Below are 13,425 nucleotides of genomic sequence, written 5' to 3'. Positions count from 1 at the left end.
AAGAACTGACAAGACTGTAAGAATGGCATTGGTTCTGAAGTCAGGATAAGGTGATAAAGGTAGGTCAAGGCACAGTGCTGCAGAGGCCTTCAGGGGAACTTCCAGAGTTCTTTCACAACCCACTTTATAGGTTGTGTGATCCTTGGACCTTAAATTGAGAAGGTGCTGGCTGTACAACCACTTTGAGTGCTGCAGTTCCCGATTTAGGATGGAAAACGCATCATGGAAGTTGCAAACAAAATGCCTGTCACTACACGCTCTTTACATGGATATTCTTTCTCTGTACACTGAATAAACAGAATTCTTCTCACACAACTTTTCCTTATTGTGAAGACTACTACAGAACAGTCACTCGCCTTACTGTTCACTCTGCTTAATGGGTAGCTGTAGAAAAGCCCTGGAACTAGCATCAGATTTTGATACTTGAATTCTTCTGAGTAATGTCTTAAGAACATTAATATTTTACTACTACTCAAAATTATAATCCAGAATAGTCCAGAAAGCATTAAAAACAGTTAGATATTGTTATGGTTATGCTTACTCTTGTTAGATTGCATATCCTGAAAATTCGGTTTATTACGTCGCAGTCCATTGAACAAGAAACACATTCCACTTGAATGGGACCGTACCGTAGTATTCCTTCTTCAGGCCAGTATTGTGGGCAGCCCTGTGCCAGACAAAAATGGGTATAATTAAATGTTAAGTTACAACAGGAGCATTGTCTTGCCCCACTGCAGATACCACACCTGGCCTTTACTTGTATTAATTAGTTGCTGTAAAGAAGAGCAACAGAATAACTGCAAAACAGCTGCACTGCTCTGCATTCTGATCATGTAGTGGGTGCAGAGAGATTGAAGCATGTGACAGTACATGGAAAACTCAAAAGCCCCAAACTAACCTGTGCTAAGTCGACCTCGTTTAACATCACAAGAGAAGTACAGCCGTAGTCATACACTAATCTCCAGAAATCTTTCACAGTGTTTGGTAAAGGATGTTGTGTGACAATAAAAGCTGCTGGCTGCCTGTAGCTCTGCAAAAGGCAAAGAAATTTATTAGCAGTGGTAGAGGAAGTACTTCTTAATTTCCACTCCAACAAAAATACAACAAAAATAAAATATAAATAGAACAAAACTGTAACATCAGTAACAGCCGATTTCACCGAAGCTGATGTTAAAAATACATCACTGTGTCCAGTAAGAACAAAAAGGCTGCTGTGCTCAGGTCTGTGACCTCTGGTGATGGGCTGCATACCACAGTTCAAATGTGCAGATAAGTTCTGGTTGGAGGTTGAGGCTCTGGACAGTGCCATTCTGGGCACTATGCCAGGGGAAAACCTGCTTCCACTCTGCACAGAGAAGTGTAAAGGTCCCATCTAGTCACCTTCCACACACCAGGCCACACACAAGCCCTGCAGCTGACCTGGAGACAAAGCTCATAGCTGACAGTGAGCTGAGATGCAATCCCAAGCTGATGGCAACTTCTACTAGACTTCAGTCCTGGCCTTCAGAATAACTGGGGCTCATTTCCATCACAAAGCAGAGGATAAACAGAAAAATACTGTTTTCTGTCAGGACAGAAGATTCTGTTTTCTGCTTGCTGCATTATACACAAGTACACAGGGCTTTCTGGCCTGATACGAGTTAACTCAGATACAACTAATAGCAGAGGAGTTCAGCCTCTTTAGCATGTGACTTACTAGAAGACAATCTGCAACTAAGGAAGTACTAACAGGTTCATCTGAGAAAAAGACTAAAAAGGTGATACCCTGGTTAGGTATATGGGAACCAAAGAGTCTGGTTTGAAGGCAAAATTCTGGAATTTCTGTTCACAGTGCAGGGATCCCCACACTAAATGTTTAGTACCTGAGCTGGTACAAAAACACTTTGGATGCTTTTTACTGAAATAAGTAGATTACATTAGCCTATCAGAGAGACCTGGCAGGGCAGCTACAACACTTTGCTTGCTTGTAGATTGGCATGAGGGACCTTCATATGCAGTAAAACATTTCCTCAGAGAGCACAGTATTTCTTCCTGGAAGGAAGAATACATTTTTTTTCCTTTTTATTTACTATAAATTGTGAAGGTAAAAAATTAATACCTTTAGCATCAGTACTTATTTGACAACAAAATAAGGAAGAAAACAGTTTTTTTTTTTCCTACTGTTGGCTATCTCTTTCCACTGTGTGAAGCATACTGGGGTGCAGACTGTGTCCTACTTTTCCGTCAACCCAGGCAGCAAAGAGGAACATCAGCTGTCAGTTCTTCCCTTATATTTTTAAGAAATGAAACATGTACTAGCTGATGCTTTCCTAGCCTTTTCCTATCATTTCTGGTTTCTCCTGAGACAAGAGCACATACTGAGATTAAGATAATCAGACTTTCAAAAAGAGCAGGTAGGGTATCTGCTGTCACACTGGGAAGCAGACACCTTTTTGTGGGAACACAGGAACAAAAACACTGTGGAAAGAGGAAAGTTTCTATTTCTGTTTTGCTACTGAAACTCACTTTTCCTGGCAATGAGGTCCCATTCTTTGAATAAATCAGTACTAAAAAAAAAAAAAAAAAAAAAAAAGCAAGAAAAAACTTTAATTACCCAAATTTTTAACTCTGTACTTAGTCTTGTTATATGCCTTCTTTGTAATACAATGCCTTTCTGCTGCTTTCCTTTATCACTATCATTTCATTCTGTACGTACTTGCCTTGGACTGTTCATCCATTAATACACTGCTCTCTTTCTGTCTCAGCCTGTCACTCTGTTATACACTCAGATTCCTCCTGCCACACTGTCTTTAGTCTCTACTGTTTCCCTTTCTCCCCAGACACTCATCCACAGAGATATGCTGGTTGGTCCCTGTCGTGTCAATTTTATCCAGGTGCTTCATGTAATTTTAACTGCAATTCTAAACCATTTTGGTTGCTACAAAAATTCTACTCACTACTCTAATTCATCCATTCAGCCTCTGTGAGTCTCTAATGGATTGGTCTCACACATGCTACTCTATTTTTCTGGCACAATAGCTAATTGTGAGATTAGGAACTGTATTTTGCTAGCAGTTCAAATGTTTTCTGCACTAGCTCAGGCAGAGCTTCGGGACAAATACCATTCAGTCCTGATGACTTTTGCTGCTATTTACCATTTTATTCCAGAATCTCTTCTTGACGCTGCAGTCTCTGACAGTGATACATTTTTGAGGAAAATGAGATGCTCTGAAAATCAGGCCGCTTAGTGAAGTATTTACAGGAAAAAGTGGCTTTAGAGGCCTAACTTTGGCAATGTTAATGGAAGGCACAGGCAGGTATCTGACAGCACATGTGATGAGCCTCTTTATCAACCAGACATTTATAAGTAGGTTCACCTCTATTCTTTCCATCACTTCACCTTTTTCCCCTGACAGTATTTCTGCCACTCAATTTTCAAAGATTAAAAATCTTTAAAAGAGAACTACAAGTCAAAATACAAACATCTGCAAAAAAAAAAAAAAACCAAAACAAAAACAAAATGCCCTATCTGCTAAGCATACTAAAGAAACATTTTGCTTCCTCGCCCCTTATCTGTTTTACTTCAACGTACACATATTTTTTCCTAGAACAGACAGTAACTTTATACTTAGGCTGGTAATATTTGCTTCCAGATAAGCATAAGATTTTTGAGATCCTGCTGAGATTCTGAGGTCTGGAGACCAGACCTTTATCTCATGGTGTTGAAATGGAGAGCTTTCCAACGGGTCCCGTTAGGGCGCAAAAGACTGAAGATAACAAACCTCCTGAACCAGCAACAGAAGCTGGTGGGGTTTCCTACCCATTCACCACCTTTCTTTGTTAAGGCTGTTTTATTGGGCACTATGCTAAGAAAGAATTACCCTTTCTTAAACAAGCAAGTGTTCTCTCTCATATTACAGAGCTTTTCATGGCACAGTACGTAGACAAAGAAGATAGTCTCTTACATCCATAAGAGCTGCATTGATGTAGTTGCTGCTCTCCCCATCAATAGTAATTAAGAAGGGCAGACATCTGTCAGGTGGCAGCATATCCATGAAGCGGTTCTTGTCATGGTTCCTTGGCAAGCAAGCTATGCTGCAGTCCTCAGCTTGCAGGCGAGGGGTAACAGAGTTCAGGGTCTAAGGAAGAGAGAAGACTTGCTTTAGTACATTGGCCTGACAGACAATGTTTTCAAGATTCATTAAGTTATTAATTTAAAATACTGAAATGTGAGAAAACAGGAAGCATTAGCAAACAATTTAGCAAATAAACAAAGAAATCCTATCTCTTTTGATGACTACAAAAATACATTTGCAAATAAGAGCTCCTATCTGTATGATGAGCATACTGAGGTTTTTTGAAGGCATTAAAACACAGGTGTAAAAGGTGCTCCAAGTATCAGTGAATGGCTTCCACCAGACACCGTCCCCTCTGAAAGGAATAAAGCAAAGAGGATCCTTTGGAGTCCTAAAGAGCTATCTATGCCTTAGCTACGCAAGTGCAAGCTGAAACTCCTTCTGGTTCTCAGCCATTGTTCTTTATCCCAGACAGCTACTTACTGAAATGTTATTCAAAGGGTTGTATTTCATATTTCAAAACAACTCTGTAAAGCATGTAAACATGGATACTTTATTTTGTGGAATATAAGTAAGAGATAAAATGCTATAAATATGATACAAAAACTCTTTCCCTTAAAATAAACTAAATGTATCTAGAGGGAACAACAAAAAAAGTTGCCACATGAAGAGTTAGTAAAAGCTGTGAATACCTGAAACTCATCCTTGAGATGTGAAGAGTTTGTCTGAGAGTCTATTCTAATCATATCAAAATAAGCAGCTTTGAATTCACAGACAGGAATGGCAGTTTCCCCACACAGGCAAGCTTCTAGAATGGCATCATGAATAAAGATGTACTGCTCCTACCAAATTACACAAAGAAACAAGAATTATTGTCATTTAAAAACAACCGATCTTTCCTTCTTTTCAGAAAAATAGAACTGCATACTGTAAAACACATTCAAGGTACTGCCCATCAATCCATTAAATACTGCTTTAGCACAAACACTCTTGTCATAATTAGGATGCCATTAACAAGGATGCTTTCTTTAGAAACAGCTTTAGGTTAGTGAAACTTAAGAGCAGAGACATAGCAAAATATTTGAAGGGGTCATTTCTCTTCTGGTGCTTGTAGGTTTCTGTATATATGCCAGTGACTTGCTGGCTTTATTCATTTTATTTTACAAAAATAGCTTTTCTTATAGTACTAGCAGAAAGTGTAAATTGCTTCAAGCACTACCTGTGATTAGCAATTATTTGGCATGCTGTGTTCTCCCTGTGTGTGTGTGTGCAAGCTAGTGCACCAATTGCCTGGTAGCTACGTCAGTTGTAAAATTAAGTGTGTCTCAATAGGAAGTATTTCTCCCCATTATTTTTCTGTCTTTCCCTTTGCTACAATGTAGGCAAGCATACACTTGTATGATGACAGTAAGAGCTGACAGGAAGAGGTTTGTTGCGTGACCTTGGTACACAGTAGTGCACCCCAACGGAGACAACAACCCCTCAGCAGATCCACTGTCTGCTCTTTGGCTAATAACAGTGAAATTCTAACCAGGCACATTTCAGGTGCTTTGAAGTAAAGCTACTGTACCTCTGTCTGTACCATGTTGATGCGACGGGATCGTAATGCTTTGACACAGTTGTAGATATCCACAACGCCTTCTCTTTCTGCCATATCTAGCATGATATCAATCACAATGTAACAGCCTGTGCGTCCAGCACCAGCGCTGAAGAACAATAAATGCTGTTAGAAACAGTTCCATTAAAACACCTACAAACTTTATAAACACATTGCTGTCAGCATTTTTTACAAAACCATTCAGTTCTTTTTCCATCACAACCACTACCTAATATTTATCTTCTCTCCCTCATAATGTCCTTTAAAACTTCTGGTGTGCCCAGAACAACCATTTTCTATCAGATTTGATTAACTAAGTGACAGCAAAAAGCATTTGTTTTTCTCTTTTTATCACCTAAACCAATACATAGAGTAAAGAAGAAGTTAGTTAACTTAAATTTGGAACATGATCATGCTCATGCACTTCAAAATATGACAGATCTTGTCTTCATTTAATAAAAGATTAGGGATGATTTCTAAGTGATACTTTACAGTCAGCAATTAAAGTGTTTATTTTATCATCCAAGCACTAAACTGGTTTAGGCAGCACAGTGTCCCACCAATTCTCACTTGATTTATTTCATTTTTATTTAAAGCTAAGGACAATTTTTGCATAGAGAATTAAAAAATTTTGAAATCTGTAAAGATGTAACTTGATCTGTAGTATGTAATTAAATATTTGACAAGCTGAATGCAAACCATCAAAGGACTGTGTCTTAACAATACAACCCTTGCAAAATTTGCACAGGAAACAACAGCCTGTGCTTGTTGCTGCTAACCTCATTCCATCTTCATTCCTCTACTTATTTACATAGATTAAATTCATAATCTGTTCAAACACTACATACAAGGCTAGACTATCAAAGCAGCTGTACCTACACTTCTCGAATGCTGTCACAAAATTAGGCAGTAGGTTACCTAATGATGGCCTGGAGTATAAAATTACTTCAACTGATGCAGCTTTTGCAGGAAAAAGAAAACCTTTGGCTCTACCATTTAGGAAAGCAGTATCAGAATTTAGCTATTTTCAAATGTCGCTTCAGACAACCAAATCCTACTGAAGTATGAATCAGGCAATTCAAAATGAGAAAAACAAAAACTTCAAAATGATGAACGCTTTGCAAGAAACTATTATAAATGCTCACATACACAGCTGTGAAAAAAAATCAGTCTACCACATCTGCACACACCTGCAGTGGACGACAATAGGTCCTGCACTAGGAGGATTAGATAATTTGACTCTCCGTATAAATGAAAGGAGGCCTGTAGCATTGTAAGGAACTCCATGATCAGGCCAGCCAGTGAAATGAAACTGTTTAACTTCACGGATTTCATTGTAGCCTCTCTGTAACAAGCAAAAAAAGGTTATGAATCTCAAAGTATTTCACAGACCAGATATCCTTTGACTCAAATAATAGTATCACTGATAGAACTTACATGACATTTTCATCATTTTGCCGATTATTTAAAGAACATACAAAGTGAGAAGAAGTTACTGTATTTTAACTTCTGTTTTGAAGTTCATCATTCTTTCTTTTGCTATTATAGGATGCTAGTTTTGACTCATTAGATATTTTTTCTATACTTAGGATGCAATTTGCATTAATTTTCAGAACTTCTGTTCATCAACAGTAAGTTCTCAACATCTACAGGCAAATATAATGATGTATCAGAGGACCACAGCTGTATCATATATCTTGTATTCACAGAGTCTGTTCTTTGATAAAGTGAGATTGGCTCAGCTGCATTCAGGACAGATGACTGGCATGATTCCTAACAGGGTACTTGAGCTCAGCTCAGAAGTCTGGCTACAGAGAAAAGGTGAAAGTAAGACAGGGGAATGGAAGCAATCAACATTTCTCAGGGAAAGAGAAACTGAGAGTGACGTGAGTGGAAAGACCTGATGCAGTATGCCACTTCTGCAGTGAGATAGGGCTGCTTATGGTGTGGACTTAACCAGAGGGATTTGGTATCCCACAGGAACACATGGAAGCACACACCCTGATTTCTTGCCACTGGGGAATGGTATTTTGTTCAGCCCTTTCAAAATATGCTCACCCTTCCAAGAGTGAAGGTCCTGACCACGTACTCTGCCAGGGGCTCCATCTCTACACAAGTCACTTTGAAGTCACCATAAACTTCTGTGTCATCAGGCCAATATTTGTAACACTTGACCTAAATACAAAATAAGGAAGCACTTCATACCAAAGAAAAATAAAACTTTGAAGATATGTTACTGCATGTACTACATTATGCCATACTTTTACAAAATGACCCCACACTCATGTGACTTGTCACAGCTAACAGTGTTTCTGTCAAATCAAGTTCTAGTCACAAGGAGTTTACATTGCTTTATATAGCTATAGTTACACACCAAAATCATTTCTAAATGAGCCTTTTTAAAATTTTAGTGCTGAACTATGGGATACATTTCCACTTATGTTAACCTAAGATGCATTTCATATCAGTAATCAAACTGTTGCAAGTAATCCCATATATCTTATACTATTCCCTGAGGGATATGTTACTGATATACTGTAAATAATTTGCTGATTTCTAGTCACTGATACAGAAGTGCATTTACTCACTACTCCACTTATTGTGCTCATTTCAGTTACCTAGTATGCAAAAATGAATTTTGTCTTCAGATGATTTTTAACTCAACAAAAGCAATGCAGCATAAATTAGCTTTGTTCTCACACAGTACTGTAATCTGCAGTGATGTGTGGACTGTCAATTCTCCCCTTTCGTTCACAAGACTTGTCTACACTCTTCTAGTGGCATATTTTGTCAGCAGGTTTTTCTTTAGGCTTGCAGTATCAAAAGAAACAAAAACTTACTCTTCCAACTTCCACTAAGTTTGTGACCATCACAACACAAGCTGATTGCTCCTGCCATATCATTCTCCAAAAATCATACACAGTCTCATGAACTGGACCTGAAAGAAAAATGCCAGGTTACACAATGCAGCAAAATAACAGTTGAAGCAAATGCTAAAAATAAAATCCATTTTTTACAGAGCTGGCATACATGAATGTACTTGCTCGGAGATGAAAGCTTCATGAAACCACATCATCACACCTTCACAGCAGTTTCCTGCCTACATTGTTATTGCTAACCAGTACTCAGTTTTCTCAGTTTAACTGAATTACCACATGAAATAAATGAATCACTGGAAGTGGCTTGAAAACTACAAGGACACAACAACACATGACTATATCTACACCAGGTTTGCTTTACATTTTTAAAATAACATGTTGAGGGTGAGTTTCTTCAGATGTTCACCGAGGTGCTGGTAGTAAGTAGTAAGAGGGTGGCACAGCCTGCATTCACTGACATCTTGTTGCCAGCAAAGTGAGCAGACTTGAGCAGATGCTGAAGCACAAAGGGCATTTAAACTTATTTAAGTACACTTCTGAGAAGCAAGCGAGGAACGCTTGCTTAAGTTTTGCCTCTTGCTCTGCTGCAGAGATGAAATGCATTTGTTTGAGAAACAGTGGCTCTTGCCCTGTTACACCCTCTCAGAAACGGCCCCCTACCACAGTGCAGCAGTACTGCAGCACTGCTGTGCATGATATACTCCAAACTTGATCCTTTATGTGTGCTGTGGAGCAGGTGGCTCAGAACCACACAGCTTCCCCCCTTCCCAGTGGGATGAAGAGAAAATTAAAAAAAAAAACCAACATAGAACTTGTAGGTTGAGATAAAACTACTTACTAAGATAAAGTATAATAGTTCTGGCTATACATGTATATATAAATGTTTATATAAAGTGATGCACAGGCAATCACTCACCAACGCCTGACTGATGCTCAGCTGGCCCAACAAACAGCAGAAGGGAGGGAGATGAACTCCCACTCCTTTCATAGCTCTCCTTCTTCATAATGTCATATGACATGGAAGATCATATGGAATATCCCTTTGGCCAGTTTAAGTCAGTTGTCCTGATTCTGTCCCTTCCTAGCTCCCTGGGCTCCCCTTAGCCCTTTACTAGTAGGGGCTGAGAAACTGGAATGGCCTTGGCTCTGTACCACACTGCTTAGCAACAACTAGAAACAGCGGTATGTTATCAACATTGTTCTTCTCCTAAAACCAAAACATAGCATCATACCAGACACCTTGAAGAGAACCAATTCTGTCCCAGCTGAAACTAAAACAATGTGCACACTAAAGCAGTAAGAAATTGTTGAGTTCTGTACACACTAGTGTGCTACAATTTACTTAGTAAAACAGAAATAAAATACAAACGTAGACTTAACCATAGAGATACCAGCTTAAATAGCACTTACATATAAATAAATAAGTGCGAATATAAATGCACACACCCTGCTTTAAAGAAAGCATTCAGTTTGCCCCTTTTTGTGTGCAATCAACCAAAAGCACTAATAACAAGATATTTCCAGCCAGCTATCTGATTATACTCCCAGATGAAATAATGACACATCTAAATCTAATTATTTTTATTTTAATTCACAGCTCCTGGCATTTCATTGCAATTTTAGCCTAATCTATTCATTTTTCCTCACTGTGAGGAGTTTTATCAGAAATACAAAATAAATAATTTCCATAGAAATTCAATTTTTTTCATCTTACTCTTCTTTTTATTTAGCAGTATGTTATCCTATAGCAATTTCCCTCATTTCCTTCTACAGAGATGATTTGTCCATTTTTGAGCTTGCCTTACCCAGATTTAGTGTTAGTTAAAGAGATAGTGTTTAACTTATCTTTACCACCTCCATGCTGGACTAAATCCGTAACAGTAAAATAATATATTGCAATGTGGGGAAAAAAATGCCTTAAGACAGTAAGCATTCTCTGTCCACATACTTCCCCTCTCATAATTCATCTTCATAATTGGAAATCATGGTAGTAGCTAGTGACTTTATCAGCTGAATTTATCACTGAAAGAATTGCTCAATATCTAATTAACATGACAAATTAGTGCAATTTTTGCTTTTATTCACATTCCACCTAAACATGCTATGTTAATTTACCATAACACAAGACAACTCAAAATACTGGATATGCTTTATTTTAATCTACTTTCATTTTAGCAAAATGCCGCTGGATATTGCAGAGAACATTTATTAATTTTGATTAATGCTGACAGATTCTTACCTTGGGTTGCAATGTAGTGACTTGGTCTCTGATATCCCTAAAAGAGTAATACAGGTAGGTTTGAGTACCATATTACTATCAGGGAGGAGAAAAGAAAAGCACGATGTACTACAGAATTCTTATGTCTAGACAACCTTTTCAGAATAAACCAATATTTAAGAGCAGCACAAAACTCAAACCCTAAAAAAACTGTTAATGCTGAAAAGGTTTGAAGGAGAACAGATAAAATGGAAATAATGACATCTGACTTGAATAGTCATTGGGCCTAAAAACTGGTCGTCTCTTGACATTATCTCCCCAGCTGAAGACAATGAGGCATTTGTTTAAAATTTAGTAAAAATTGTCTTTGCCACCAGATTATCTCAATAGTTGATCAGTGTTCTCAACTCTCTCAACATTACAAAATACAAAACAAACCAAAACCAAAATTCCTAAAAACAGTATTTTGCCCTCTCATAAAATTATTGTAAGGCACAAAGAGGTATATACTTAATCCATAAATAAGATATTTCCCAAGTCAGAGATGGACAGTGTGGCCTGCGCACAGAAACAAGGCCATACTGCAGGGGAATTATCTGCAGAATATTTTACACTACTGCACAAAGTGTGCATGTACTGTACTAGACATGATATGCATGAGTATATACACATACATATATATATTTCCATATGAAGATAGACACAAGACTTAGGACAATATTCAAGATTTTCCAATTAGCTGGGTATATGCCAGTATTAGCTATACTGCATGGCATTAAACAGCAATTGTCTGCATAAAAACTACCAGACAAATAGATTCTGCTCTTGAGGAAGTCAATTAGACTATATTTTGACCAGTGACAGTAACATTATCTTCAAAAATGAAGGAGACAGGAATTACCAGTGAGGAGACAGTAAAAAATGTCACTATATGCAAGGAAAGGAGTAATTCTTAATTGTTTGCCAAGTTATGGGTTTATTAAGCAACTTGAATCAAGTACTGCATTACAGGGGCTCAGAAGTCCTTGAATTCTCAGCACACAATTCTAGCTACTAAACTGAAGGATTTCAAGGTACCCAAGGAGTTTATATCCTTTCCTAGGGACTGCTTCATTATTCTGTCTAGATTGAAAGCACCCCTTCCTTTAGGGCTTACAAAATGACTTCTGAGCATCCTACTATTGCCTTCACATGAGGGCAAGACTGCATCCATGTACTGAAAAAAAATTTCTCCTGGAGTCTATGAAATCAAGTCCCAAATTATTTAAGTGTAATCTATGCTACTCTCCTTACCATTTAGTAATGCTTTCCAGAAGAAGGTAAAACCGTCACTTTAAAATTGCAGAGTGCTGGTTTTAACTTGTAGCCTTCCTGTCTGGTTATAATGAGATCCTATTTACTTCTAAATAAGAAAAACAATGTCCTAAAGGCACTGGAATTACTACAAAACTGGGAGAATTTTCTCATTTAAAGCCCCAGGCAAAACATCACAGGCCTAACACTTCAGAGAGATTGCCATATAAAAGTATGGAAATAAAAAGACAGTGATACACCTGGAGCTAAATCTTTTTATCCATGATAGCACAGAGAGTTTTAAACAATTCATCAACTAACTGTGGACAGGAAAAATGAGTAAGATGCAATTATAAAGAAATCAAATCTGTTTAAAAACACTTTTAATAGCCATTTCAGTTTTGTTTGAATTGCTATGAAAACCACAACTCTCATTCCTCATGTGTTAAAATTTTACTGTGTTAATCAGAGCACATGGCAGAAATTGTTCAAATTTCCAATTCATAACAGTTCCTTTTTAATACATAATTTAATCAAAGTATGGAATTTCAATCTTAGGACTTCTTTTTTTTCTGCAGGTGAATAAATTTCTACTACTATATGTATCTATATGTATGTTTGTGTATATACTTTGTAATATCTAAATTAGCCCCTTACAAAAAATACCAACTAAATATTCATGTTGTCTATATTGCTGTAAAAAACAAACAAGCTAACAAAAACCACGAAGGCCATAATCCCTCCCTGCTGGCCAAACAGATATTACAACTATTTCACAGGCACACATTCAAATCACTACAGAACAGCATACTATCCAGTTTCTCACATATAAATGGGAAGGAGAAAAGAAAAGCCAGTGGGGGAAATCATTATCATCATTGAAAAAAAGAAAAAAAAAAGAAAGAAGCATACACTAAGTTTCCTTTAACAGACAGATTCACCTGAGTTATTAAACAATATTCATAACTATGTTACAAGTCTAAATTAACTTCTCAAAACATGTACAAAACATATTCACACCAAAGGAAATTTTTTAAAGGAACAGATGATATAAATCAGATGAGGCATGCACAGTTATCTTACGACAAAAATAGAAGAGCAAACTAATTGATAACAATATCTATATTAAATATTTACAATAGGATGTCGTTATTCACATATAGTGGTACTTACATCCCTGTACAGCCAAATCTACAGCCCAAACCAAAGTCAGATGTGAAAGAAAGCACAACAATGTCAGTGAGTACTAGGACGTAGAACAAGGAAAGTGTACATTTTGTTCTTATTAAAAGAAAGCTTTCAATAAATTTGTAGGCATAACATGCAAAATTTTCACATAGAGAAGGTAGCAGATTGAGAGAGAGAAAGCTGTGCAATCCACTC

The 13,425-nt window shown here is 37.5% G+C and overlaps 1 protein-coding gene across 2 annotated transcripts in view; it reads right to left on the bottom strand.

Moving 5' to 3' along the window:
* PTPRK (protein tyrosine phosphatase receptor type K) overlaps window positions 1–13,425 on the bottom strand; it is a 305,334-nt gene that overhangs the window by 7,282 nt on the left and 284,627 nt on the right. For both annotated transcript variants that reach the window (XM_065734173.1, XM_065734182.1), the window contains exons 18-26: window positions 10,771–10,807; window positions 8,493–8,590; window positions 7,711–7,827; window positions 6,843–6,997; window positions 5,626–5,761; window positions 4,748–4,897; window positions 3,945–4,118; window positions 899–1,030; window positions 542–667 (exon numbers count right to left, since the gene is read on the bottom strand). In XM_065734173.1, coding sequence (XP_065590245.1) covers window positions 542–667; window positions 899–1,030; window positions 3,945–4,118; window positions 4,748–4,897; window positions 5,626–5,761; window positions 6,843–6,997; window positions 7,711–7,827; window positions 8,493–8,590; window positions 10,771–10,807 — 1,125 coding nt within the window. The remainder of the gene's footprint in view (window positions 1–541; window positions 668–898; window positions 1,031–3,944; window positions 4,119–4,747; window positions 4,898–5,625; window positions 5,762–6,842; window positions 6,998–7,710; window positions 7,828–8,492; window positions 8,591–10,770; window positions 10,808–13,425) is intronic.

The sequence above is a fragment of the Cyrtonyx montezumae genome, unplaced genomic scaffold, assembly GCF_038088225.1.
Source record: "Cyrtonyx montezumae isolate F1298 unplaced genomic scaffold, pur_monq_1.0 scaffold_0, whole genome shotgun sequence".
Classification (NCBI taxonomy): domain Eukaryota; kingdom Metazoa; phylum Chordata; class Aves; order Galliformes; family Odontophoridae; genus Cyrtonyx; species Cyrtonyx montezumae.
The sequence above is the reverse complement of the archived record's forward strand: the minus strand, read 5'-3'. Positions and strand labels throughout refer to the sequence as shown.